The sequence below is a fragment of the Mizuhopecten yessoensis genome, unplaced genomic scaffold, assembly GCF_002113885.1.
Source record: "Mizuhopecten yessoensis strain PY_sf001 unplaced genomic scaffold, ASM211388v2 scaffold8365, whole genome shotgun sequence".
Lineage (NCBI taxonomy): Eukaryota > Metazoa > Mollusca > Bivalvia > Pectinida > Pectinidae > Mizuhopecten > Mizuhopecten yessoensis.
The window spans coordinates 640,532-666,952 of NW_018407511.1; the positions used below are offsets into that span (position 1 = coordinate 640,532).

The window sequence follows — 26,421 nt, forward strand, 5'->3', positions numbered from 1 at the left end:
GTTCTCCCTTGGGGAGGGGGTAAAGTTTACTATAGTTTATATAGGGAAATAACACTTTTGGGTATATATTTTATCCATTTTCAGCAGAAAATTACTCAAACTTAGTCAGAATCATCTTTGGTGAATGAGAGTATTACTTTGGAAAATTGGGATTCCTGCCCCATCCCCAGGGGCTAGGGCGGGGCCCCAAAGGGAACATTTACCAATATTTTCAAATTCTTATCCTTTGATGACATGACAAGTATTGTATTTCACTTAGTTTACATGCTGAATATAGCTACCAGTACCTATGATATAACTCAGGTGACCGCTAAGGCCCTTGGGCCTCTTGTTTTAGGTAAACCCACACTCGTACAGGTAAAACATTATTTTTGTCTGTCAATCCCACAAAGATATTCATTTGACTGAACTTCTCTCATCTGGGGGGTTAAAACCAAAAACCATCGAGATTAACCTGCATTCATTCAGGTAAATTTCTCATGGCGGGTAAACCTGAACCCTCTCCTGTAAGATATAAACCCTCAGACAGGTTATTATCTCACCTGTCTGGTAAATCCCACACCCATAAAGATAAGAATTTCACCTATTTAATAAACCTTTGACCCTACCCGCTATGTGCGTCGAGCAGATTTGAGATTGGTGTATACCTACGTCCTATACTCAGATTGGTATACCTAAGTCCCGTACTGAGATGTATACCCAAGTGTCACTTGGATTGGTATACACCTAAGTGTCATACTCAGATTGGTGTATACCTAAGTGTCATACTTGGGATTGGTGTTTACCTAAGTGTCATACTCAGATTGGTGTACACCTATGTGTCATACCCAGATCAGTGTATAGCTAAGTCCTGTACTCAGATTGGTGTGTACCTTAGTTCCGTACTCAAATCTTTGTATACTTTAGTCCTGTACTCAGCTGAATTTTGGTTAGGGAAGATCAGAAAGCACTGTGTAAGCAATTTGAAATTTTGAGATTTGGAATGTGTTAATGGGCCAAAACTTGACTAAAAAACAGCGAAGGTCAAAGTGTGAACTCATATTATCACTTTTACAGACACATCTAGTCCTTTAGATAAACTTTAACTAGATGTATACATTTCCCAACAACATTAACAGGTGAGCAATACAGGCCCATTAGGCCACTAGTTGTGTACAGGTCATCTAGGCTCATAACTGGTAAAAATCTGATAGTATCATATCACAAAAACGACCTTATATGAAAGATGTGGGTACAGGTAAGTATTGTATCACAAGAAAAAACAAACTTTTTACCTATGTGTTGTATGTTGCAGAGTGTACCTGGACCTGGATATTGATGTGCCTGAGGACAAGGCCCAGATGGCCCTCAAGAATATCACAAAACACGTCAACAACACCTCTCGGGAGCTGCGCCGACTTTTCCTCATTGAGGACCTTATTGATTCCATCAAGGTAAACACTTCAGATAATAATATACCATCATTTTAGAGCTGCATTCAGCTGTTGTTATAGTACAGTTAAAAGTAGGAAATCATAATCTTTATTTAAACATTTCGGCTTGAGAATGAAATTTAATTGCTGTGTGCATTCAAATTGCAAACTAACTCCTAAAAATCAAATCTGCTGATCTTTTGAACTTCCTACCAGTGAACTATGGTTGGTCTGCTGGAGTTTTTTTGGCAAAATTCCACTGATGAAAGTATCATCACAGGAGGGCGTGTCACATTCAGCTCTTGCATTGTTCATACTTTGTCCAAGTGTAGCATAGGGGGCATACTTAATGTTGGGTGACAGATTTAAGTTTAAGTTTCAAGATGGCAAAGATGTTCTGTCCAATTAGTTACTATTATGATAAGGGCTGTAATCAGCTGATATTCGTCTCCCACTTTCAGAGAAATGGATATTAGTTTAGGTGTGTCTGTTTGTCTGTTCAACGGTAATGCTTGGTTTCTGTACCATTACTCCCCTAAAATTACTTAAGTTCAACCATATTTAGTGTGCACATTCATGCTTGCATGTGTCAGGCTAAATTAATTGTCAATTTGATGAATGCCTATTTAAATATATATTCACGGAATTAGCTATAGTTTGTGCAATTTGTCTGTTGACTTTCCATATATCCGACTCATTTTGAAAATGTTTGGCATGCTGTGGTGTAGCATCTGTTTGAACATCTCGGGTCAACAAGCAAGGTTAAATAAAAAAGTATTCTTAAAGTGGAGTAAAATTCAACACTTGAGATGTTTGTTACAAGTTGGGTCTTATTGATGACCTTGGCTACATTCGCTTATACCGGTTCAAACAGTACGTGTGGCGCAGAAATTTTCCACGATAAACGGAACGCGCTTGGACTGTTCTATAAGCAGAGCTAAAAATGAGTTACGAGAATAAAAAACAATGTATCAAGAATATTATGCCCTTTTTTCATGTGTCCGCTGAATTACATAGCGTATCTTAAAAACTGCATGTCGCTTGACATTGTTTTAGAAAGAACACGCAAACTAGCAATAGTCAGCATTTTAGTTTCGATCAGGTACGTCACGACCCCTCAATCTACTCGTGCCAAATTTTCCTGAGGTCAGCCTCGGTTCAGATCTGTGCCTGTCGTTTTCTTTACAGGTTCAACCATTTCAACCGGATATGTGAATGTACCCTAGGTTACAAAAAGGGGAACTCGTGTAGTCACCACAGTGTCAGTGTTGGCATTTGCTTTTCACAGTTAAAGTTTGGGCATAAGTATTGACATTTATCAATGTATAATTACCTTCAGTATTTGTACTAAGATGCTGATATTTGGCATGAAGGTTGTTGAAGGGCTCATTACATGGATGTAGTATAGGAAAGGCAGCAAAATATAATCCAATTTCAAAAACATTGAGCTGTTTTTTTACTTTTTTGTTGTTTCTATTTTCAGTTTGCCCTGTTGCTGTGGGTGCTTACCTACACTGGAGCCTGGTTCAATGGAATGACACTGATCATCCTCGGTAATATTCCAATTAGTAACAAACTCTGACTCAACGAATAAATAAGCATCAAAGAATTGACCATAGTAGAATGACAAGTTGAATATAAAGATCCATTCAAATCATATCACATATTCTCCCATTTAAAATTGTATGTCAAAATATACAATGCATTTATTAAACTTGAGAATACTTGTCCGTTCCATTACCTTTAATATTTATTTGGAACATTTTGTCATCTGTCCATCCCAAATTCAGAGATATCACATGTCTCTGTTCTATGTAAATCAAATTTTGTTGAAACAAGATTATATACAATTATGTGAATTTCCTTAAATTATAAACTATTAATCTAATGGAGATATTAAATCTGCCTTACAAATACAGAGAGGGACCATGACAAAAACAATGCTCTGTAACCGATTGTTGTGGGGTCTTGGTAAAAAGTTCATTGTCTCCAACTCTCCAAGCTATGGCAGCAATAAAACAAAATGTTTCTTCTCTTACTTTTTAATAGGACCAATTTAACTAAAGCAAATTGTCTCTTTGCAATTTATGATACATAGTGATGCACTTTTATACTGTACGTAGATGTGCAGTAGAGGTTTAAAAAGTTCAAGGAACAATTTTATTGAGTGAATGTCAGTGTAGACTGTTAATGTATGGCTTAGCCTATAACCTTTGCTGTATTGTTAAGATTTTGTTTATTATTAGTGGTAAATGGTACTTAATGGATATTTAAATGGTGAATAAGAACACATTATGCTGATCCAATAATACAAGATGGCCACCAGTGCTTCTAATTAGCCAGGACATTTTGGGATACAACTTCTGTTCAGAGGGTCTGCTTTTGTACCAGATGACATGCATGTGTAATGCTTTATTACAAATATTCCAAAATCCAAAGTTGTCGATGTGGTTTCTGATTGGCGATTATTGGTGAAATATACCGTTAAGCATATGTCCTTGCTGGCCTGTTTTCTAGTGCTTTATGTATAGAATGATTTAATTATCTCTTAACATTTTATTTCTTTACAGCTGTTGTGTCTGTCTTTACGCTACCTAAATTTTATGAGACTTACAAGGTGAGTATGATTTTATGAAATCATCATAGAGCTGTGTTTCCTGTCTTTATTGCTGTATTTACACAACACTTGTTAAAAAGTAAGCTCCAATCCATTATTTCCCTTCTACGAAGTTTGGGGTTTGGGTAGGGAGGGTTGTGTTCTGTGGTCTGTCATTTTAATCTGTCCTTAAACAAATTTTGCTATCACGATTTCTCAAGAGGTACTGGACGGAACATTGTGTATTTCTAGGAAGTGTTACATACTTGCCAACGCTCCTAATTTACGAGGCAGACTCAAGACTTCAGACCCATAAATTTAACATTTCCAACTAGTGACAATTGCTAAACTATTCCTACATTCTATGATCTAATGATTTCATCTGAAACAACAACTGGCAATAAGTCTTTTTGAAGGGCTATTTGCATGTCAGTGTTCTCGGCTATTTTTCATTACTACACAAAATCTTGTAGATGTAAATAAACCAATTTTGTGTGTGTTAGATGTTCACATATCATTATCAATACAAAGTTAGTGGGGATATAGAAATTAGTCTGTTCATTAATCATTCTGTCCATCCAATAACACTTCGTCTGACTGGTAATCAGCTCATAAATTCATTATAAAACTTCATAAATTTACTTTGCATGACCAGACTGCTTGGCCGAAGTCGTGAATGGACCAGAGTTGTTCGTTTATGAAATAAGATCGGACCTAGCAATCTGAGCTGCTTTCAGGCGAGCCTTGACAAAGCCTTGCCAGTTCTGCATAAATATTTGCATGTCTGCCAGGATTTATACCCGAAAATGTTACGTTAACAAACAGACATGCTGGTTGAACTAGACCCGCCAAAGGGGCCCAGGTCATATAACATTATCGGGTCCATGTGCCAAAGGTTAAAGAACATTCCTTAAATCAGTTCAGTAACATGTAACAGATCAGTGGGATGAATACAGGTCCTCAGGCTATTGAAGAAAAATCCTTTGCTCCAGAAATATGCTTTTCAACGATAAGAAGTAATTCACAGGTCTTTCCCCCACTAATTTTTGACTTCCTGCTGTAAACGTTTATTCATTTGATAAGTTGGATCTGAGCTGATCATTTCCCTGATCTGAAGAGAAATTTTAAGACTGAGAAATCTCATAAGGCCATACAATGGTATAAGGATTTACATATGTCTCATCATATTGGCTTGAATTTTTTTGTGACATCATATAAAAGCCATTTTGGGATGTCATTATCTTTCTCTTTTAGAGGTCACAGTTTTGAAACTATTGGGTAGAATACTGTTCTCATAAAGATGTCAAGTGTCACACAATCAAAAGAACACTTTCTTGTGTTTCACTTTATTACAATGAGAATTAAAGATGCCATTGATGGTTTTAAAATAATGTTGTTGTTTTTTGCATAAATGGGACTGACTGTGATTTATGTTTCCTCTCGCAGGTCCAGATTGATAACTACTTCAACATGGTGTGCTGCCAAGTGGATGGTGTAATGAAACAGTAAGTTAGGGACATATCTAACTGATGTCGCATAAAAATGACATTGTTCTTCTGTTTGATATATCTTTCACATTTGTACCACAGTGTTCAGGTTAATATATGTGTACAACAGAATTATTATGTTACACATGTACAACAAAATTAGGATGATATACAAATTACTATGGTAACCATGCTTTGTTGTATATTTTTCAGAGTGCAGACCAAAGTACCGTTCTTGAAGAGGAAAGAGAAGGCACAGTAGGAAGTACAGACCAGCACATGCTTTAGTTACATATACAATTTTTCCATTATAGAAAATTATATTTCAAGATTAAGACTGTGCTCCACAATATACACAGACACAGGTGTGGTCACCCTGACAATTGGACAAGAGTATAAGATATGTCACTGCTGTGTGATAACCAGGAGCAACGGAAACAGAACATCATTTTCCTTGGGAAAAAGTTGATGTAAATGTCTTAATTTGGATTCACTGTTTAGAACGATACAAACACATCTAGTGTGGAACTTCAGATATTTACAGCCTAGTTTACCTTGCTCTTGTGGTGGGTTTGACGTGAAACAGGAATACACTACTTAAATTGTACATTTAATAAGACCTTGGAGCATTCTTCCAATAATATCCGTAGCTTTTTTGTATGTATATAGATATTAGAACAATCATAGACGCTATTTGAAAAAACATGAAATCAACGCTGTCATCTGTAGATATTCCACATTATATGTGTTTGTGATACAGTGAAAACTCGACACACAGGTGACAAGCTGGTGTTTGTCAATGTGTGTGTAACGTACAGGGTTAATTTGTCAGTAAACACTTCACACTTTGTATTTTTTGAGTGTGTGGACGTGTCTAGTCCATACAAAGCATGATTCTTGGTATGCAAATTTGAAGTGAAATGAAATACAAAATGCTGACCAGAGAAATTTGGAATACAAAACATTGTTCTTCAGAAATATGAAATGCGAAAATAAAACCGGGAGGAAGTTAAACCTTGGATGTACAAAGTTTTTCGTTAACAATTTCCTCACTGGTAAGTGTGTGTGTTAATCAGAATTATGGGTTTTCCCCCCCATCTTTTTCCTTTATATTTTGCTTTTGAATGTCATCCTAATCGTGAACAACATAGAAAGAACCATCACCACCACCACCACAACAACACATCCCCATCTCATCGTCATGTGTGGTTGGGTAGGACTTCAGTGTCACTAGCTGGTATCAGTATTCTTTTGTCTCGCAACTGTCCAGACACGTGTAAGTGTTTTGCAATGTTTTTTATCTCCGATATACCCAGAAAACATGTAATTCTGTTGAAAGGGCTGTCTCCTCATACTTAAGCAGATGTTGTTCAGGGTAAAGTGTTTTAGACAACTTTGTACAGTACATATATTTATTCTCAAAGAGATAACATATAGACAGAATAATTTTTGGCCATTGTGTCATTTAGTAATCAAATACCCAAGGTACTATAGAAATAATACTTAAATGACAATAATAATAAGAAATTATCTAGGAACAGAATGGGATTTCAGAGTTAATATATTGTAATCTGCCACCAGAGGGAGGTAATCAAGGTGAATCTGTAAATTTAGTTAATGACCACTGAGAGCAATTCTCATGTCATTAACAACACTACCAAACAGATGTTAGTGCAAAAAATTACATTATATTTACTGTCGATGCTTTCAGCCCAAGTCACCCTAAAACTGCAAGTAGTGTCCCAAAGGGAGGGAATCCAGTAGTGTCCCGTTAAGCTAGCATACATCATTTACATTAAAGAATACAGTAAACATGGAAAATGTAACTGGGTCCATATTATGTATCCCATATCCTGAGTGTTGTTTTGTGTACTTGTCTGGCCATTTATTTAAACATCATTACACAAACTTTTATATGTATATACATCTATTATGAGAAATTTTCCATTGTGTACAAATTAAGAATATTGTGTTCATATAGTAACTTTTAAATTATTAAACATTAATTATTATAATAGTTATGGACCTTTACTTGCTGACAGAGTAGAAGCCAGCCTATTGTCTCGGCCAACTTGATGTTGGTCTAGTAAGGTTTTACTGTAATTATTTGTTAATGCAATGATCTCTCTCTCTCTTTCTGTCTCTTTCTTTCTTTTTTCCTCTCTATTTGGAAATTCATTAATATTTCATGGTGGAAATTTTCTCATTAAAACCGTGATGAAAAACAAGAAAAAAATCATTGGTAGGTTTTGACCATGGTTATGCTTTTCTGTTAACCTCCACAAGTTTACTAACAATCATGAACACTTGTGAGTAAAGTGTAATTTGTGATCGCCTGATCATTCATTTCGCCTGTGTTTGTCCACATATTGGTGTTTGCTGTAGTGCGTTCTGTAGGTGATGTGAGGATTGTACAATTTTGTTGTCAGAATATTGCAGTATTGTAATGATATAACTATGTGTAACATGACATTTGGATATCTCTTAAATGAATATATTTTTTTTAGCTCACCTGTCTCTAGGAGCCCTCTGAGCTAATGCTGTGGCGCATCATCCCTACTTTATCTGAATAATGCACTCATGGTCCTGAACAGGTGCTTATACATTTTGGGGTTATTCTAAATTCTGATTTGGTGAGAAAATATTAATTTTCAATTCCTAGGTATTCATTTTATTCCAACATTCAGATGTTTCTGTCGGTGCCTTTAACCAAGTGTTGCTTTTGAATTCCTTTCATTAATAAGAAATCTGAGATGGCCATTACAGCTTTAATTAAGCAGAAACATTTCAACTTTTAACATTTTTGGCTCGGATAACGAAAGAAATTGGTGAGCTATACAGGGCCCATGGACCTCCTTCCCTTGTAACCATGAACAATGAAATACTAGAAACTCAAAATTGGTGACATTTACATTTACGTTTGTTTCAAGACAAGAATAACACAAGTGGCCTTTTCGTAGGATATTTGTTATCTGTTTTGTCTTAACATTAGAATAAAACTTTCCCTTTTCGCTTCTATGGAAATGTGCAAAGAAATTTGTATGCACTAAAGAAACTGTCTTTCTTTAAAAAAATGCAAAAGTTGTTCTGAGCTATTTAAGCCAATTAATGATATATGACTATGATATAAAGGCAGATCTCCTTTTTTGCAAGAATTTATTTACGCACGTAGAATTAATCAGTCAAAGTTGGAAATGATCTGACATTTGTATTTCCCCTTCTTCCATTGCCACTACTTAAAAAGTCATGTTGAGACTTGGAAAAGCTTTCATCTTGAAAAATTCATCGTACGCATATGAACAAAAACAAAAAATATTTTGAGATGTTTCTAATAACTTGGTTTGGTTGATATGGTCTGAAGTATTTTTGTTGATGAAGATATTTTGATGATATTTTAACAAATCGACCCATGCCAGACCGTGAATATTTCTGGTTCTATTCCAAATGCACCAAGTGTATCCCACATTGTTTTCTTAATAGTGGTTTTGTGTGTCACACATTTTTGACTGAAAGTGTGCCGTTTGCTACCAATTCTGTATGTGTTGCTTCCATTGACTACTATTAACCAGTCCTACTGTACGATGTTACCTGTATTCTAGTGTTTATGCAATATTGTGATACTTTGTTAACTCCTGTAATGCCAGGCTTACAACTGTAAGCTTTAATTTGTACAAGATAATGATAGCTTGTGACTGGAGTCAATACAGTTCATCTTTAATTAAAAGTGAATGTTATACCAAGTGTCTTAGTTCTCTGTAAGTCGGACACCTAAAAGGTTATACTATTACAACTGAGCTTGGTTTGGTTTGTTTGTGTTTTACGTCCCATTAACAGCTATGGTCATTGAAGGACGTGCCAGGTTTTGGTGTTGGAGGACAGCAGGAGTTCCCTGAGAAAAAACACAAACCTACGAACAGTACCTGGCATCTGCCCCAGGTAGGCCTCGAACCTGCGACCCAGTGGTGGATAGTCTCATTCAACCAGACGCTTGATCACTTGTAATTCAAGAGTCTGGTCAAACACAGTGCACTAACATTATCACCACCAGAGGGCAGTATTTCTACTTTCGCTTCCGGACGTTATGTCAACGCCATTAACAGGTTACCTACACAGGCATTCCTGAAGTACCTGTGTATTCACTTTTATCGAGACAATGTAAGAAAATGTGTCAAATCTCCAGAATAATGCCATATACTTCAATTGAATAAATCATAACTAAGCACAAAGCCAACAAGGCTGTCTAAAGTTTGAAAAAGCGTGCAAAGCAAGTAAGATTTTACCTGTACACCATTCAAAACACCTTCAAGTTCTCACTCAGGTAATCTGGCTTGACTTGTATCAATATATAGCCTTGTTAGCTTCATGAATTATTATAAAATATCCAATGAAAATACATGAAATCATTCTTTTTGAAGCATTTTGTTAACTTTTTCTTGTAAATAGTGAAAACATTGATACTTCAGAAATGCATATACAGGTAATTTTACAATGAGTTAAAATATTTAATGTAATTTTGGGCGAAAAATGGGTGTGTCAACCTTTGACCAATGAAATTTTTTACCAGAATCTCGGTAAGCCTCTTTATGATGTCACAAAACGAAAGCACTGGGTTTGACTAGACTCTCTATTTGGCGTAGCTTGCGCAGGATTTAGTATTTGCATATAAATTAAAAATGACTTTGAACATTTTCCCAGCTAATTTACTTTTCTGAACTTTTTTCCATAGCCCAAGTCTCCAAACCAAATCAATGCCTTTTTGANCATACACCTAAACAGTAGGGCTAACATCGCCATTTATTATTGTTAAAATGTTCACTGCATTGGGGAAATGTACATGTATAACAGAAGAGGCTTTTCCTAGCAGACAAATTATCGGCATTTTATCCCGAAGCATACAAAAGCTTGAACACATGAGCATACAGGTAACACCAGTAACAGTTACGGTGTCCCGTATGAGCCTTGACAGCCAGACATGGTCATGTTAGGCTCTTAAGTAGACCTACCCAGTCACCCACCTCGCAGTTCTTGATCAGCAAACATCAAAACACAAAGAACAATTTGAGAGTTGCTGACCAAAACTTGGGAAGCAGGTGTAATAAAAAGGAAATCCAGTGTAGCTTGATGTGGAAACAGAAAAATGGCTGGAGTTCATTAATTGTTTAAACATTTTGGCAACTGTAAAAAAACGTTCACAGGTCTTGGCACGTTAACAGTATTTTGGTGGTTAATATGGAGAACCTACTGCAAAGATTTAAGAATTAAACATTGGAAGAGAAAAAAAAGTCTGATCAAATTAAGGGGAGGGCTTAGATTCTGGGGCCAATCCTTGTAATGGTTGTGCTCATTTCTTCATTCTCAGTAAATGTATGTATGGGGTGGGGAATTTCACCGTATTGCATAAGTCTAAGCCCCTATTAGTGGGTTGCTCAAAACAGTTAAATGATCTTTTCATCGCCACATCAAATGGGTGCAGCCTGAGCAGCCTATTGACTTCCCAACTCACGGTAATAACATCCTGGACAAATTCTGACAGACTGTCCTTCATAGATACACTTGTGTAAACCCTAACAGGATTATGCGACCACCGTGTTGTGTCGAATGTCAAGACCCTCGATCAGCGCCCTATGCAAGACATAATCCACCTATTGGCCAAAGTTAACGAAAAACTTATCCAGGACTACGCTGATCAACTTCATTAAAGGGTACTCGCCAAAAAACAGGTCGACAAGACCTGTAATGCCCTCAAACAATACTGTAACCATCTCGTGGAGGTAGTACAGCCCCAGATCACCTCGGCTACAGTCAGTCAACCATGGATTACTCGTTATATCAAGAGAGTATCACACTGCAAACATCACGCCTTCATCAAAACGATGTCATCCGGGACAGGAAGGACTCGGGTTGATGTACAAATTCAAAATCCAAAAAAAACGTGCTGAAAACCCACAACAGCTATAGAAACAATCTGCTCACCCTGAGACGGGGACACACACATGTGATAGCACTTATCAAATTTGGTAATACGAGGCTTGAATTATGCTAATATTGAGATAATAGACACTGCAGAAAGATGGCTTTCGGATGAGCGAACCATTGATGCCCAGCCATCACCATCAACCCTGCATGAGCGACTTCAGTTGCTTCTTAACCTCGTAGGGGTAAAGGGTTGGGTCCTGATGAAGTTAAGCCTGACATCTAAAACTAGATGTCCATACCATATCGCCCATAAGCTAATAAATATATTTTCTACCATCTATCGACAATGAATTGAATTGATAGAAGAAAGTAACATCACCCCTATAATCAAGAAAGGAGACGAGACCAAGGCATGTAACTATCGAAAAGTGTCACCAAAGCCAGTCTTCAGCACACTGACGGAGCAAACATCCAATCTGCAGCATACTGACGGAGCAAACATCCAATCTGCAGCACACTGACGGAGCAAACATCCAATCTGCAGCACACTGGTTAAGCAAACATCCATAGTAATCTTATGGTCAATCTCAAACGTCATGACATCATATCCGACTACCAGCATGACTTCAGGAAGAAGAGAAGCAATTATTCCCGACTATAGACGACATCTCTAAGAGTCTTGGAAATGGTGAACAGGTTGATCCAATCCTTGTTGATCTGTCAATAACTTTTTACAGCGCCCGTACAAAAGACTCCTTGGTAGACTCCATCAATATGGTATCATTGGAAAACTGTTCAAGTGGATCAATCGGTTTCTAACCGTCGGGACACAGAATGTAGTTATCAAAAGCCAGCTATTATCAACGTCGCCAGTTACATCAGGATTACTCCAATGGTCAAGGCAAGCCCCTAAACGACCCAAACTCATATCACAGGATTACGATATTCAGCATCACTGACAAATTGTTTAAAATTTTCACCTGAAGAGAAACACTGAAATAATGGAAAACCACATCATCAAGTTGCAAAAGTGCTTTTCCAAGAGGACGCCACCGAACAATGCAGTTCGGTTACTTACTGAATGCATAGCAGAACGTTCAGAAACAGGCAGTACACTTCATGCTGCTCCCAAGGACCCCCAAAGGCACTTTACTCAATGCTGAGAAATCTGTACGACATCCTTTCTCGGGTATACTCCTTATGAAAGTAACAATGGGATGGATCATTTTCTGAACGCTTTCCAGAACGACAGGGATTTCGGCAGAGAGTATGAATATCAACCCATTACTGAACATTCTTACATTCTTAATATTCGACTATCGGAGATCACCAACCCATCCCGAGTTTCAACAACTAACAGTCGGCGGTAGTGACAACATACAAACACCTTGGATTCCACCGATCATCAATTAATAAAAATCCGGTAAAATATTGGAAGAAAGGATTCAACAAGCCACAAGGACAACATATCACATGGGAGCAGGCCTATATGGATATAGTAGAGTTGCATGTTTTCTCAAAGTCCTGATGCAACTGTGGAAAACCAATAATGCTGTATGGATTGAAGGCAGAAAAGATGAAAGCAACAAATTTGGAGAACATAGAAAAATATCAAAAACAAGCTCTGAAGTATATCATGTGATAACCATCAAACATAGCACACTCTGCAATATAATTAAATTCAGAGAATTCCCTGCCGATGCCATCATCGGTCCCAGAGGGAAATCGATTTTCCCCTGGGATCAAGGATGTGCCTACTTGGCAAGTAAACCGTGTGACTATTTATTGGGAGACGTATCAAAGTCTCTCTTTTCTGGGTATGACATTGCTCGCAGACAATTTGACATGAACAGTCAGATCCAAAAACTATCTCAGCCTTGCAACAGCACTTGATAACCTGAACATCTCTCCAAACAAGACGTCATGGTCACGCCTCGTCAAATTAACCTTGGATAACACATCCTGGAGATGACGAGTGCTGTAGTGCATCTCGTCTTTAGCTTAGCACGTATGAGTAGTCTGGCAGTCAGGAATGCCGTCGCCAAAGCTTTACAAACTGCTTGCTGGTGCGTACTTACTTTAAAGCACCAGAGCCAAGTACAACGCACACAGCAGTCAAACATACCTCGTACATGTATATGCCAGGTCAAAAATGAATCCATTAATATTTCCTGGTAAAGTGTCTAGCTCGAGAAAAATCAAGGTTCCCATACAATCAGTTGTAGGAGCATTCCTTAACTAGTCGACTGTCTATCAAACACAATCAACTGGACTGCCCAATACAACCACGCAGTTAGTTACATTATACATGTATTAGGTGACTTTTTATAGTGAACCTGTCCTACCTTTCAGGAGAACTAGAATTAAAAAATATGTGCGACATTTTCAAAAGTCTGAATGTACTGTACCATTATCTAAAAAGGATTTTATGGGTCCAACGATCTGGTATATTCAAAACCCGTGTTGGATACGGGTTAAAATGGAAGGCCGTTAGGCTCTGGACAAATACAGAGAATCATAACACAGACGACGTGTGGCAACGGAGTTCGTATTTTCAGCGTGAATTGTTCATCTAATTGTGAGGAGTATCTCAATACCAGGTTGTAGTTTTGTTTCTTACCCTAGTGAAAACTACCTTAAGCAAGAGCGTCAAAAATGGAGGATAGCTATAGGAGATGTTTACGACTATCAGGTCGTGAAAGGGCATTGAACATAAGGTAGCCAACTACGTTTGCCTCCTATGTTTGCACCACTGATGTTTAAACTTTCCTCGGATTATAGAAAAAATACAATAGCCAGAACATTTGATCCCAAAAGCATTTTGTGTTAGGAGATGTATCTAAGAAATGTTGATTTATTTTCTTATGAAGACTGGTTTATGTAGAAGAGGGGCCACGCTCACCTTGTACAAAACAATTTTGTCACACCTTCCAGTTTCAGTCATGTTAGCACATATCTGCTTGTCAGGGAAGCCATTGTTTTACATTCTAGTCCGTTCGTCTTGCGCCCCCGGAAACGCGTTTGTGACGGGTGTGGACTTCGAACTTAACAGCGGTCACGGCTTGTGCCAAAAAACGCACAGAACACCACTGCATTAAGACCATGGTTAGATGGATTTCACATTGTCATCAGTGTACATCAAATCATCCACGAAAGTCCACAGGTTATGCTCTCTTACGTCCTCTACAGCCCTTAGATATATCATTTATACTTTGTTCACCTAACTTTGTAAAGGTAAACTAGTTTGACCTCTCATTTAAACCAATATAATCGCGCGGCAACATAACGGTCAAATTGACCGGCTATGAAGTCGGGTGTCGCTCTTTTGTGATCTTCTAAGGACAGATGTAAGCCTAAACCATTCAAAAAGCTAACCGTGTGCCTTCGATTTTGTAATGACTCGCCCATTATATCAGGAGCACTTCAGAGACCGTCAGTGAGCGTAACCTTGGATTTTTGAGGGTGACATCACATTTCTAATAGATGGGAACATTACAAATTGAAACAAGCTATTTGTGTTCTTGATGTACAAAGACGATCCCTGCGAGGATATTTATCATATCTGTAAAAAGCCGATTCCAGTTACAGATTTGAATAATGTCAATATATTCCACATAAATGTCATTATGGTGGCATAATGCTTGCCATTTCTATAACCATACAGTATAGACTCGGTAGCAAAATATGTAATTAAGTGCATGCATAACACATGCATTACCTTGGCCCGAGTTTCCTTTGGCCCTGACACCAGACTTTAGACATTTTGACATATAGATCTCACACTAGACATCTATCTGTCAAAATTTCTGAGCGTGTTATCAGGGTCAGAGGAAACTCGGTCTTACATTACCTAAGGTCATTCACCTCGTCATCTTCGTTTTAGCCTTTTACGTATAATTTACAATTAATTTAATTTAAAGTTCTATAATGTATTTTCATCCCGAGTGGTTATCATATCAAGGAGACTATATGGTTAGATAGTAATACAACAGTCAGAGATATTGACCCGGAGCTTCCGGCAAACTATTTTTCCATCTTGCACCCCGCATTTCCAGCCATTAAAAATTGCAGAGACCCTAAAATCCAGACGTGAAGAGGTGAGTTCTTGTTCAAGCACTGCCAAGCGTAGAAAGCTAGAATTTATCGGACATTATTTCCATTGTCAAACAGATCCAATAAGGCATAGAATAGTTTTCTGAGTTTGCGGTATTATTCCAGGTTATATTTGTAATATAGAGTATTTACATTTTATGATGGCCGAGCGGAGCGAGTGTTAACAAATTCTCTGAAACAATGGTAAAAATGTAGGTTTTTGGTTAAAATGTTGATGCTTGTGTCATGCCTTTCATGTGCATGTAGTTCAGGCGAGCATTTTGGCAATTAAATATTGATTTATTTTGTCATAAATACAAATTATGATTATTGTGAATTTGTATGCATGCATATGTACAAGGGCAACACCTGTTGAAAAGGATAAATTACATGCCAGGCGTTTATGCTAACATTGGTTATCATTCACCTGATAACGTGATGCTAAGGTCGATGCTTTATTGTCTTTGAAATTTTTGAAATTTACATTTTTTAACAGGTATAATATATCACTCCTGGTGATCATGTGTACATGAAACCACAGGTGAAAATACAGGTTTATCTATCATGAAATGGACTCTACCTTTGAAATAACAATTAACCTATATACCTAATTCCAACAGATGGTTTATCCTCTCTCAACGGACAGGGTGATCACACCGTGACATTAGAACAATACGATTAGGTAGAGTCAGTCCGGTGAGCCTTCACCACTGACCTGACTGGAGACCCTACTAATATATAAACAAAATAGGATTAATCCCCTATTGTTATATTGAGTATAACTAGTGGACTCCTTGTTTGGGAAACTGCACCCTTAGGCATATATAGATATTCAAACTGCTGCTTGCCATAGAAAATCAAAGTTCACGGGATGGTTGATATTAGAAGAAAATCACATATGAAAAAGAAGAAAATCTTCAAAAACCTAAGTCCAAATTATTTTTGGACACAGAAAAAAGGGTGTTAGGGCAACACCCCTGGGTCTGCCACTGTAGTAGACTAATGTGACATGACTACGCTGTACTTATATCTAACATCCATGACTCTTTTAATACGTGAACGTGATACTTGTCTTCATGTTTGTGATTTCCGTCCGATTTGTCGGTTGCCGGTTGTGCAGCATCAGCCAGCATGTATCCACCATTTGAGTAAAATACATTCTAAATGGGACTCTGTTCCGTTTACTTTAAAATATGTTTATTCAGCAATGAACACGGTCTGAAAAGACACAAAGTAGTGGTAAATTGCACAATGATAATTAGCATGAATTACGTATAGAAACTAATCATAACATACAATCCTCCATCTCCCCCAAGTCTTTGGTACACGCGAGTAATAGGGTCACTCGTCTTAGTCCTAGGAACAAAGACTGATGTGAAATATGAAAATTACTAAGAAATGTACGACAAAGTGTCCTAAAATAAACAAAATGGAGCACTGAGTGTCCGTGAAAAGTTGTACAACAGATATAACACTTAGGAAATGTTCCAAGTAGAAACAAGTCAATTGTTATTTGGATATTTTATAATCTGAATGCCAACCTGGTTTCTTTGTGGCACGCCCAGAAGTCCGGATCGGTGCAGGGGACGGAACCACTGCTTGTGGCGTATGTGTCGAGATAGGTGGCATCGTTGCCGGGGGTGTGGTGATTTTGCTCACTGGAGTTGCAGTAGAATCAAACGCTATATGACGTCGACTGAAGATGTCTCGAATACCAAATGGTGGTGAAGGGTGATCAACATCAGATGATGAACGAGGCGAACGTTGTTATATGGTTCTAGTAGTCAACGGAGTGGATGGTGGAGGACTCGTATCCTTACGGGGAGGGTTGCTTTCTTCACCGACGACGGTGTCTGGGCCGTTAGAAGCAGGAGACGTCGTACGATTGGAGAGTCCGATTTGATTGTCAATTGTGTAGCGCGCTGGTGGTGTAACGACTGGGATATACTTCCTGAGGAATTTCCTGTTGCGTAAGGTAACACGGCCAGATCCGTCAACCCGAACTACATATTGATCAAACTGGCGAACTTCGGTAATGATTCCAGTCTTGTTCCATTTAAGGGGGTGAGGACCAATTTGATTTTGGATGCGTACATGATCTCCAACTGCAAGAGGTAAGAGGCGTTTGGTGTGTTCAGACCAACGTTCACTTTCTCGTATGTGACGATTTCGTAACGCCTCCTCGCGAGCTGCTAAAGTCTCCAGCCAAGTGTTGTGTGGAATGTACCGACCGGGTGGTATAGGAATAAAGTCTCGTATAGGACGACCGAACACGCACATAGCAGGGGATAGTTTTGTGTCTCTGCCAGGTGTGTTACGATACTGCAAAATAGCGCGTTGGAATGCGTCGGTGTTTAAGTCGCCATTGGGACAGGTGTTGCCAGTGATCAGACGCTTCACTGTTTTGACTCCCACTTCAACACGGCATTTACTATGGGGAAAAGCTACAGATGACAGTCTATGGTGAACGCCCCAGTTCCTGAGAAATCGACGTGTGGCCGCAGAAGTGAACTCGGGTCCACCATCTGATGCTAGTTAAACAGGGATACCAAAGGTAACAAATGTCCTTCGGAGACAGTCTATTGGAAGCATCAGAGGCTTTCTCCACCACTGGCCAGTTGGAATAACGATCAACTACCACTAGGTAATTACAGCCCATGTAGTGGAAGAAATCTGCACACACGCATTGGAATGGATAGTCAGGAGTTATCAAAGGCGTCGGTGGTGCATTCGGGTTAGATGGAGCAATACGGTTGCAGTGTTTTACAAGTTGCGCGTAGGGAGGCGATGGCAGGCGTGATAACAGGCCAGAAAATTGACGCGTCAGCTCTTGAAGTCATAGATGTCACCCCTTGATGTGCCGAATGCAGAGTGGCAAGGGTTTCTTCCCGGAGTGATGGTGGAATGACTATTCTGTCTTTATAAAGTACTACACCATCAACCGTATGAAGGTCGTCGCAGAATGGGAAATATTCTTGCAGTGGCCTAGGCAGCTCGTGACGGGTTCCCGGTATACCGGCCTCTATCAGAGCGATTAACGCCTGCATGTTGTCATCGCTGGTAGTAGTGGTTCTAACGCGCTGCCCAGATGACGGATCGTAAATTGATCGCATCTAGTGTTGAAGAGGCTGATGCCACGACATGCTCCTCGACAAATGCTAGTCCTGATGAAGGCATGCGTAGACCACTCATTAGACCAAAGTGGGCGATGTGACGGCAGAAAATGACAGAGCTGCAATATCGTCCTCGAGCACAAGTTTCTCAGGCTCACCAATAGGATGTCGGGAGATACAATCCGCAGCACGATGTCGTATGCCAGGCACATGAAGCATTTGAAAACGGTATCGTAGTGTTTTCTCCTTGAGGTTACGAAGTCTGTTGTTAGGAATGATTTCCAGTGATCTATCGCCAAATAACTTCAACAATGGCTTATGATCAACAGCTATGATCAAGTTGTCGCACCCAAGAACGAAGTGTCGAGCTTTATCAAGGGCATCTGCTACTGCCAGGGCCTCGCCCTCAACCGGCGCGTAACGCGTCTCTGCCGCATGTGTGAACCGACTACCTACGAGTGTAACTTTCCAACCATCACGGCAGCATAGCAGGCTTTCATTAGCACAAGCGCAGTGTTTCTGTAGCAACCAAAATCCAATGCCAGTCTTTGACCAGTCTGTCGCAAGACACGTCAATTTACTTGGGTCGAAAATCCGTACACCCTGCTCAATCTCGTTGGCAATGACAATTTTAGATTCCTCAAAAAGTCGTTGGAGATCTTCAGTCCACTGAAACGGTTAATCTGGTTTGAGCAACTGACGGAAAGGAAGCATATTCTCAGTCACACTGAAGGCATACGACACCTGATTGACTAGTCCAAACCATGACCGCATATCTGTGATGTTCCTGGGTGTCGGAAAATCCAGGATGGCGCGTAGGTATTTCTGTGAAGGTCGTACACTATCGTTGGTTATTTCAAACCCAGCGAATTCGAGTGTGTCCTCTGCAAATACAAATTTGTCAGGGTTCAGCGTTATACCGTTACGGCCGCATATGTCAAGCCACTGGACTGCCTGAAAGAAGCTTTCTTCAACAGTGTCTGACCATAAAAGAACATCGTCGACACATTTGGTTTTGTTGGGGATGTCCGAAACAAGCTCGTCATAGCGCCTGGTGTATCCGTCGCCCGATGCAATGTAGCCTTGGGGTGCAGTTTTGTAACGGTACCTCCCTCAAGGAGTAATGAACGTGGTCAAGTGTCTGTCCTCTTCGCAGATGGGTACACTGTGATAACCGTTCCATGCATCAAATAATGTCTTCTTCTTTCCATGTGGAATAGACCGGGCTTGGTGGAATGGCGAAGGGGTGTGATGAGTCTCGCGAGTGACATGTGCATTTAAGGGTTGGAAGTCAACAGTGCGCCGAGGTGTAACCATTCTTTTTCGAACAAATAACCATTCTATGCCACCAAGTGACAGGCTCACCAACCGGAACAGGTTCAATAACCCCCAAACGAACATCCTGGTCTAGTCCAGCCTTTACTGCACCCTGCCANTCAAATTTGTCAGGGTTCAGCGTTATACCGTTACGGCCACATATGTCAAGCCACTGGACTGCCTGAAAGAAGCTTTCTTCAACAGTGTCTGACCATAAAAGGACATCGTCGACACATTTGTTTTTTTTCGGGATGTCCGAAACAAGCTCGTCATAGCGCCCGGTGTATCCGTCGCCCGATGCAATGTAGCATTGGGGTGCAGTTTTGTAACGGTACCTCCCTCAAGGAGTAATGAACGTGGTCAAGTGTCTGTCCTCTTCGCAGATGGGTACACTGTGATAACCGTTCCATGCATCAAATAATGTCTTCTTCTTTCCATGTGGAATAGACCGGGCTTGGTGGAATGGCGAAGGGGTGTGATGAGTCTCGCGAGTGGCATGTGCATTTAAGGGTTGGAAGTCAACAGTGCGCCGAGGTGTACCATTCTTTTTCGCACAAATAACCATTCTATGGCACCAAGTGACAGGCTCACCAACCGGAACAGGTTCAATAACCCCCAAACGAACATCCTGGTCTAGTCCAGCCTTTACTGCACCCTGCCAGTGGATTGGAACGAGTACTGGTGTATGGTGAGCGACAGGTTTCGCGTTGGAGTCCACCATGAGCTTCAAGGGAGGTCCATTCATGAGTGGTAAAGTCTGGTGTTCACATGTGTTGAATGTGCTAGACTTGTAGTGGTCAAGAAGGTAACCTTTTAAGTGACCAACGTTTTCCGTTGTAGCAGGGAAAGGCAGTTTTGTCGGAGGCGGTGGTGGCAGTTGGCGTGTAGGACAATCGCATGCTTTGTCTTGGTGATCCAGTAAGGAGAAAGTAGCATCGACATGTATGCTAGCTGAAGGGACTTGAGCTCCGACGGTTGGAAATGAATCGTGGATAATACCTAATGCAGCACAAGCTTCAGAGGAAGATCTTGTCTGTTGAGCTTGTGACATATGTCATCTGTCTGGTCTCCTTGGTGTGTCCTGCCTTGTCTTTACCAATCAAGTGAAGGATGGTCGCCCCCAGAATTTTGATACCACCGTATGTAGCCGTGTGCATCTGCATCGTTACAGGTATGAGTTCTGATTCTCGTAGACCAAGGCGGCGGATTACTTTCAAGCCAGCGAGGCAACTCTGACATCCCGTGTCAGCCATAGCCTGTATTGAGACGTTGCTGGTGTCTCGTATTAGTTTGAAGCCTAGGGCGGCGTAGTCCTCAGCGGTAACTTTAGCCGTAACGTTCACGAATGGTTGAGGCTTGGAGCGTTGTTTCACCCAGGAATTCGTCAGTTCGTCATAGACATGGTGGTCGATGCAGATTGAGCGTTCGATGCCAGAATCACTAACGGTACAGTGGTGATGTTGTAGAGAACCAGGAACAGAGCACAATGCGTCGAACAAAGCACTTCCGGAAAGTGTATCACGGTCTGTCACTTTGGGTTTGTCCTTGCTTCTACATTCAATTTCGAAATGATATTCGCGATGGCAATGCCAACATATATGTGTCCATGTGCTATACACTCTGTTTTACGTATGCGAGCAAGGGTGGATTTGCCGTGTCCCTTTTTTCCGCAATATGCACATTGCTCTGCTTTGTTGGAGGTGTCTTTGGACGACGGTCTGTCAGCCTTGCTTTTCCGGTACGAGCTGCTGACAGCCTCAACTGGATGAGAATCTGAAAGTCTAGAAGCTGAACGTTTACCGGCTTCCTTTGATTCGACAAATTGAAACACATCCTCAAGATCCATGTCCTGATTTTTGTGTCCTAGCAGATCATAGTCAAGTTGTATTTCCGGATTGGCAATTCCCAGGGTGAGTACGTCACGCATGATAGCGTCAGTATAATTGACGTCGGCTGTACATCCGGGGCACTTAATCACAAACATGCATATACCGGCCTGTCCTTTAAGTCTAACACCGTAACTCCGGACAGTTTCATCACGATCCTGTCGCATATTGTGTAGCGTCACTCTTGCAACCATAGTGTTTTCCTCACGTACCGCGAGCTATTTAATTGCAGCTAAAACCTCATCCATGGTTTTGTCAGCGAGACTACCACCGGCTGATCGTGTCAAGTCTTTCCGTAATGGCTCGTCACAGCATTCTAGTAGCTGGATTACTTTATCGCGTCCAGTGATTTTCGTGGCACTGACATAGTCCAACCACCGATATTAGAAATATGCCCACTCCTCGCTAGATCCTGCGGCACTGAGCGTGGGTCGCTTAACTTTCTCAACTTTAGCAGCGTGTTCTCGTTTGGGTATGTGTACAGCGGAGTGAACCGTGATGAGTGCCGCGACGATAGTGGCATCCAGGTCATCCGTGACATAGTCGCAGTCTGTGATAGGGCCGGCTACAGCTGGCATTGTAATGGGACTCTGTTTTGTTTACTTTAAAATATGTTTATTCAGCAATGAACACGGTCTGAAAAGACACAAAGTAGTGGTAAATTGCACAATGATAATTAGCATGAATTACGTATAGAAACCAATCATAACATACAATCCTCTACATTCTTGGGTCTCCTAGGTCAAGTGCTTTTATTTGTATTTCCCGCGAACAGGATTAACAGCAAAGCATGCTGGGTATCATTGCCAAGATACATGTAAACTATCATGGCGGACTACGACGGTGTTTGAACACGACCAAAACGATGATGTGAATGGTAATGTTATTATCGTGTGTTAGATGGGTTGTCATTGACATATAGCATGTACCAAGTAGACATATATTATATTGAACTTCCATCTAAGGTTTCACAAGCACATTCGCATTGAAATGTGAGTTTGAATGGCTACAAAGCACGATAAATGCAGTAGGCTCCTGTACAGTACTGGTATTGATCTACATAATATTACTCGTGTACGTTCTTTTCTCGCTGTATAAAAGGACAGTAGCAATTTTATTTCCAGCATCATATATCAGTGATAGACAATATTTAAGATGTGCTAGTTTTTATATAAAATTCCAGTGCTACTGACAACTGTCAATTGTTTTTTTTTGTAAACAACGGTGTAGATAAATTTACAGTTACAGTAAGCCTATTGTACAGTAGTGTCAGTTCAGTACTGTAGTGTTTTTGTTTTGTTTGTTTTGGACTGGTAAATTATATCAAAAGAAAAAACGTTGTTATTGTGATATAGTTCTTCTGTAAAAGACGGACAAAATAAGTTCATTAATTGATGCCTATACGAGTACAGACTCAGATCTGTTGGATACATGTAAGTTTGAAAAAAAAGTTTTTCAGTTAGTTTTTTTTCACGCTAATTTGGAATTCTTGTTCTGGATGTTTGCAGTGCCAGTGTTGACAGTGTTATATTATTTTACTCCGAAGGGTCTGTCTCAGTTTAGATTTCTAGTCTACACATACTTTATATAACGTTATAATACGAATGCTAGTCGTTTCGGTAACAAGTGGTTTCGGGAGTCCCGAAGTCGTTTCGGGACAAAATTAAGTCGTTTCGAGACTTACTCAAGTCGTTTCGGGACATATAGAAAATATAATCAAAATATAAATGAATGTTACAAGTCACATTTCTCTTTCCCGTTTTTGTAAAAATCTGTGTAAACACAGCTTTTGTCGTAGCCTTTCAGCAATGATGTCACGATTTATGTGTACACAAGAGTACGCATATGGCGGCTTCGACCTACCCGTTCTTGGGATTTGGTTTTGCCAATTAGCGCCACGCTTAGATTGCTTGAGGGGGTACCTGCCAACATTAACCTGATTGACAACATGTTGTTAATTTGATTAAACTAATCCCATTATTAATTTGAGAGGAACAAACACCAAGTACCGAACCGAACGCGCAGTCAATATCAATTAATCAATCAATTATTTTTACATAATTTCATTCGNTTTATTTTAACATAATTTCATTCGTTATTTAAGGTTCCTTGTTTGATATCGTGATAACATGTTTTCGTTTTACTCTTTTCCCTATTAATGTGGCCAACTTGATCAAGTTTCCCTTTTTACAGAAGTACTAATTTGACAGTAAATTCTGCATATAAAAAGTATCAAATTTTACAATGTAGACTAGTAGGGTGTGTTTTTGTAACCCTCATTGTTGAAACTATGAAAACAGTGATCTCCTCACTGAGGTACTCGGAGCATCTCCAAACGTTTTTATTTTTTTGTAAACCTAAGTTAGAATTCTGAAATCAAAGAGCTCCTTACTGTTTGTTTTGCTGAACTTTTGAAAACTACTCAATTAAAAAGTAAACAAAACAAACATAAACACCTGTGCTAAACAAACAGTAGAAAATAATCGAGATGTCCTGAAACGACTTTTGACACTCCCGAAACGACCCGGAAAAAGGTCCCGAAACGACTTCCGTCTTGTTACCGAAACGACTTGTTACCGAAACGACTTGTTACCGAAACGACTTGTTACCAAAACGACCTGACACCTATAATACAATGTTTATAGACTTCAATCATATTATACCCGGTGGACATGAAATAAAAGTCACTGCATGATTATTTGTTTTGTAAATATATCCATATCATTTCAAAATCAGTTATTATAAATATAAACTTTATTTATTTTACAACAATTATGAAACAAATTATTACAACCTATATTTATCTCGTTTGTTGGTCCTGGTGTTAGCGGGCTGGGAGTCTTAATGTGGAAGGAAACCAGAGTACTTGGAGAAAACCCAAGTGGTCTGGCAGGCAAACCCGTAACATCTTCACGTCAAAACAATTATTTTGATTGTGAAATGTACAGGTTAATTAGCCTTATAGTTTAAGTTGGAAACATTAATAATAAATACTTAAGAAAAATAAAAAGTGTTAAAAAAATTCTCATCCTAATCCTTCAAAATCTTGTTTTAGATGACCATAAATTAAAGTGTGTACAAGTAAAAATCGGCAAGATGTCTGAAGCAAGAGGCGAGTCACGGGCTAGCTATGCCAGTCAGAGCCAGTATTCAGAGTCTACCATCATCAACCAGGATATCACAGATCAGGACCTTTTACGGGCCCACAAGTCCGGCAACCAGGCCTCTAAAGTTGTCAGTTTCGCTCCAGGGTCAGCTCTAGAACGGGCCAAAACTGTAGAGGAGTTAGGAAAGCAACAACGCAAAGGAATGCATGCTGGAAAACATCTAGATCTGATGGAGAGACTCATAGACAGACCTCATAATGCAGATGTGTTCCGAATGGTGAAAGCTTCACCCCGGGAAAATAAACAGGAACCTCAAAACACAGGTTCTTTGAAGAGTCCATCTGGTCTAAATGGTTCTCCAGGTCCAATGCGACAGGTAACATAACACTAGGTAGATTTAACGAGTTCTAAATACATGTGTTACCTTCAGCGAAATGATGGTAATATTTGTATATATATAAGAGAGAAAAAAAGGGACACGTTCGATTCATATTTTCGAGTATTCAAATAAAGAATCCATCAAAATTTTACAAGGCATGATTTGTACAGCTACTGTAGCTGTAACAGGTTTCTTATCATTTTGTTTGAAAAAGTGACAATGATCTTCTTTGCTCCTACAGAGTCCGCTTATTCCTCGACCTCCGTCAGCAAAAACCAGCAATGGTGGTCCCATGTCAAGTTTTAGAACCACAATATTCAAACGTGACAACCAGAAGCGCCAGACAGAAATCCAGAAACGTAACCAACGGTCTCCATTGGAGCCTCCCAAACTCACAGTCAGCATGTATGTAAAGCTATATTATAGAAACACTAACTAGATTCATCATTTAGTGAAAGGAATATCATGTGTATGAGCTGTTGTTGTAAATGTAAGGATGAAGTAAAATAATATTTTATATTTCAACTGGCCCACAAACAAATTACCGGTATTTGTATTTCTTTGGAATTGTTGATCACCTGTCTTTCTTTGTGATAAAATTCAGAACAACTTACAATGTGTTTTATTTGCAAACTGTTTTAATTCACTTATCGAAATATTAGTGTTAATAGTCTGTTAGAAATGAAAGAAAAAATTAAATAAAAAAGTTTTGCACATACCGGTAGTTGGAAACAGAACATTACTTTCTAATTTGTTTTGTTAGTCTGAGTTTTCAGCTATCATGATTTTCAAGTTGTAACTTTTTCCCCTATTGTTATCCATCTTCATCATTTTCTGTCTGTACTTACAATCGTCATTGAATGTTGGTATAAACATGACCATCTTTCCCCAGGCTCCACAAGAAGACTCCCAAAGTCGTGTCTGTCCCTATAACCCCTGCTGATGACATGGTGTCAGATGGTGCGGAGGACTTAGAGATTCTGGCTGAGCTAGTGGAGCTGATGGGAGACGCTGGAATGACTGACACAGAGAACCTCGATGCAGGTATGACACATTCTTTTTCACACAGGGTCAGGTGATCATAGGACAAATCAAATAATGGATTTAACCCTTTCA

General features: G+C 39.5%; 2 protein-coding genes across 5 annotated transcripts in view; both read left to right on the plus strand.

Annotated features, from left to right (window-relative positions):
- Nucleotides 1-9,229, plus strand: part of LOC110455753 (reticulon-1-A-like) — a 32,626-nt gene extending 23,397 nt beyond the window's left edge. For all 4 annotated transcript variants that reach the window (XM_021506105.1, XM_021506106.1, XM_021506107.1 and 1 more), the window contains 5 exons: nt 1,295-1,433; nt 2,896-2,965; nt 3,983-4,029; nt 5,455-5,513; nt 5,709-9,229. In XM_021506105.1, the coding sequence (XP_021361780.1) occupies nt 1,295-1,433; nt 2,896-2,965; nt 3,983-4,029; nt 5,455-5,513; nt 5,709-5,757 (364 nt within the window). In that variant the 3' untranslated portion in view covers nt 5,758-9,229. The remainder of the gene's footprint in view (nt 1-1,294; nt 1,434-2,895; nt 2,966-3,982; nt 4,030-5,454; nt 5,514-5,708) is intronic.
- Nucleotides 9,230-22,642: 13,413 nt separating this feature from the next.
- Nucleotides 22,643-26,421, plus strand: part of LOC110455756 (dynein heavy chain 6, axonemal-like) — a 122,433-nt gene continuing 118,654 nt past the window's right edge. Inside the window, exons 1-4 of the mRNA XM_021506115.1 lie at nt 22,643-22,696; nt 24,875-25,302; nt 25,547-25,710; nt 26,198-26,349. Of these exons, the coding sequence (XP_021361790.1) occupies nt 24,916-25,302; nt 25,547-25,710; nt 26,198-26,349 (703 nt within the window). The 5' untranslated portion in view covers nt 22,643-22,696; nt 24,875-24,915. The remainder of the gene's footprint in view (nt 22,697-24,874; nt 25,303-25,546; nt 25,711-26,197; nt 26,350-26,421) is intronic.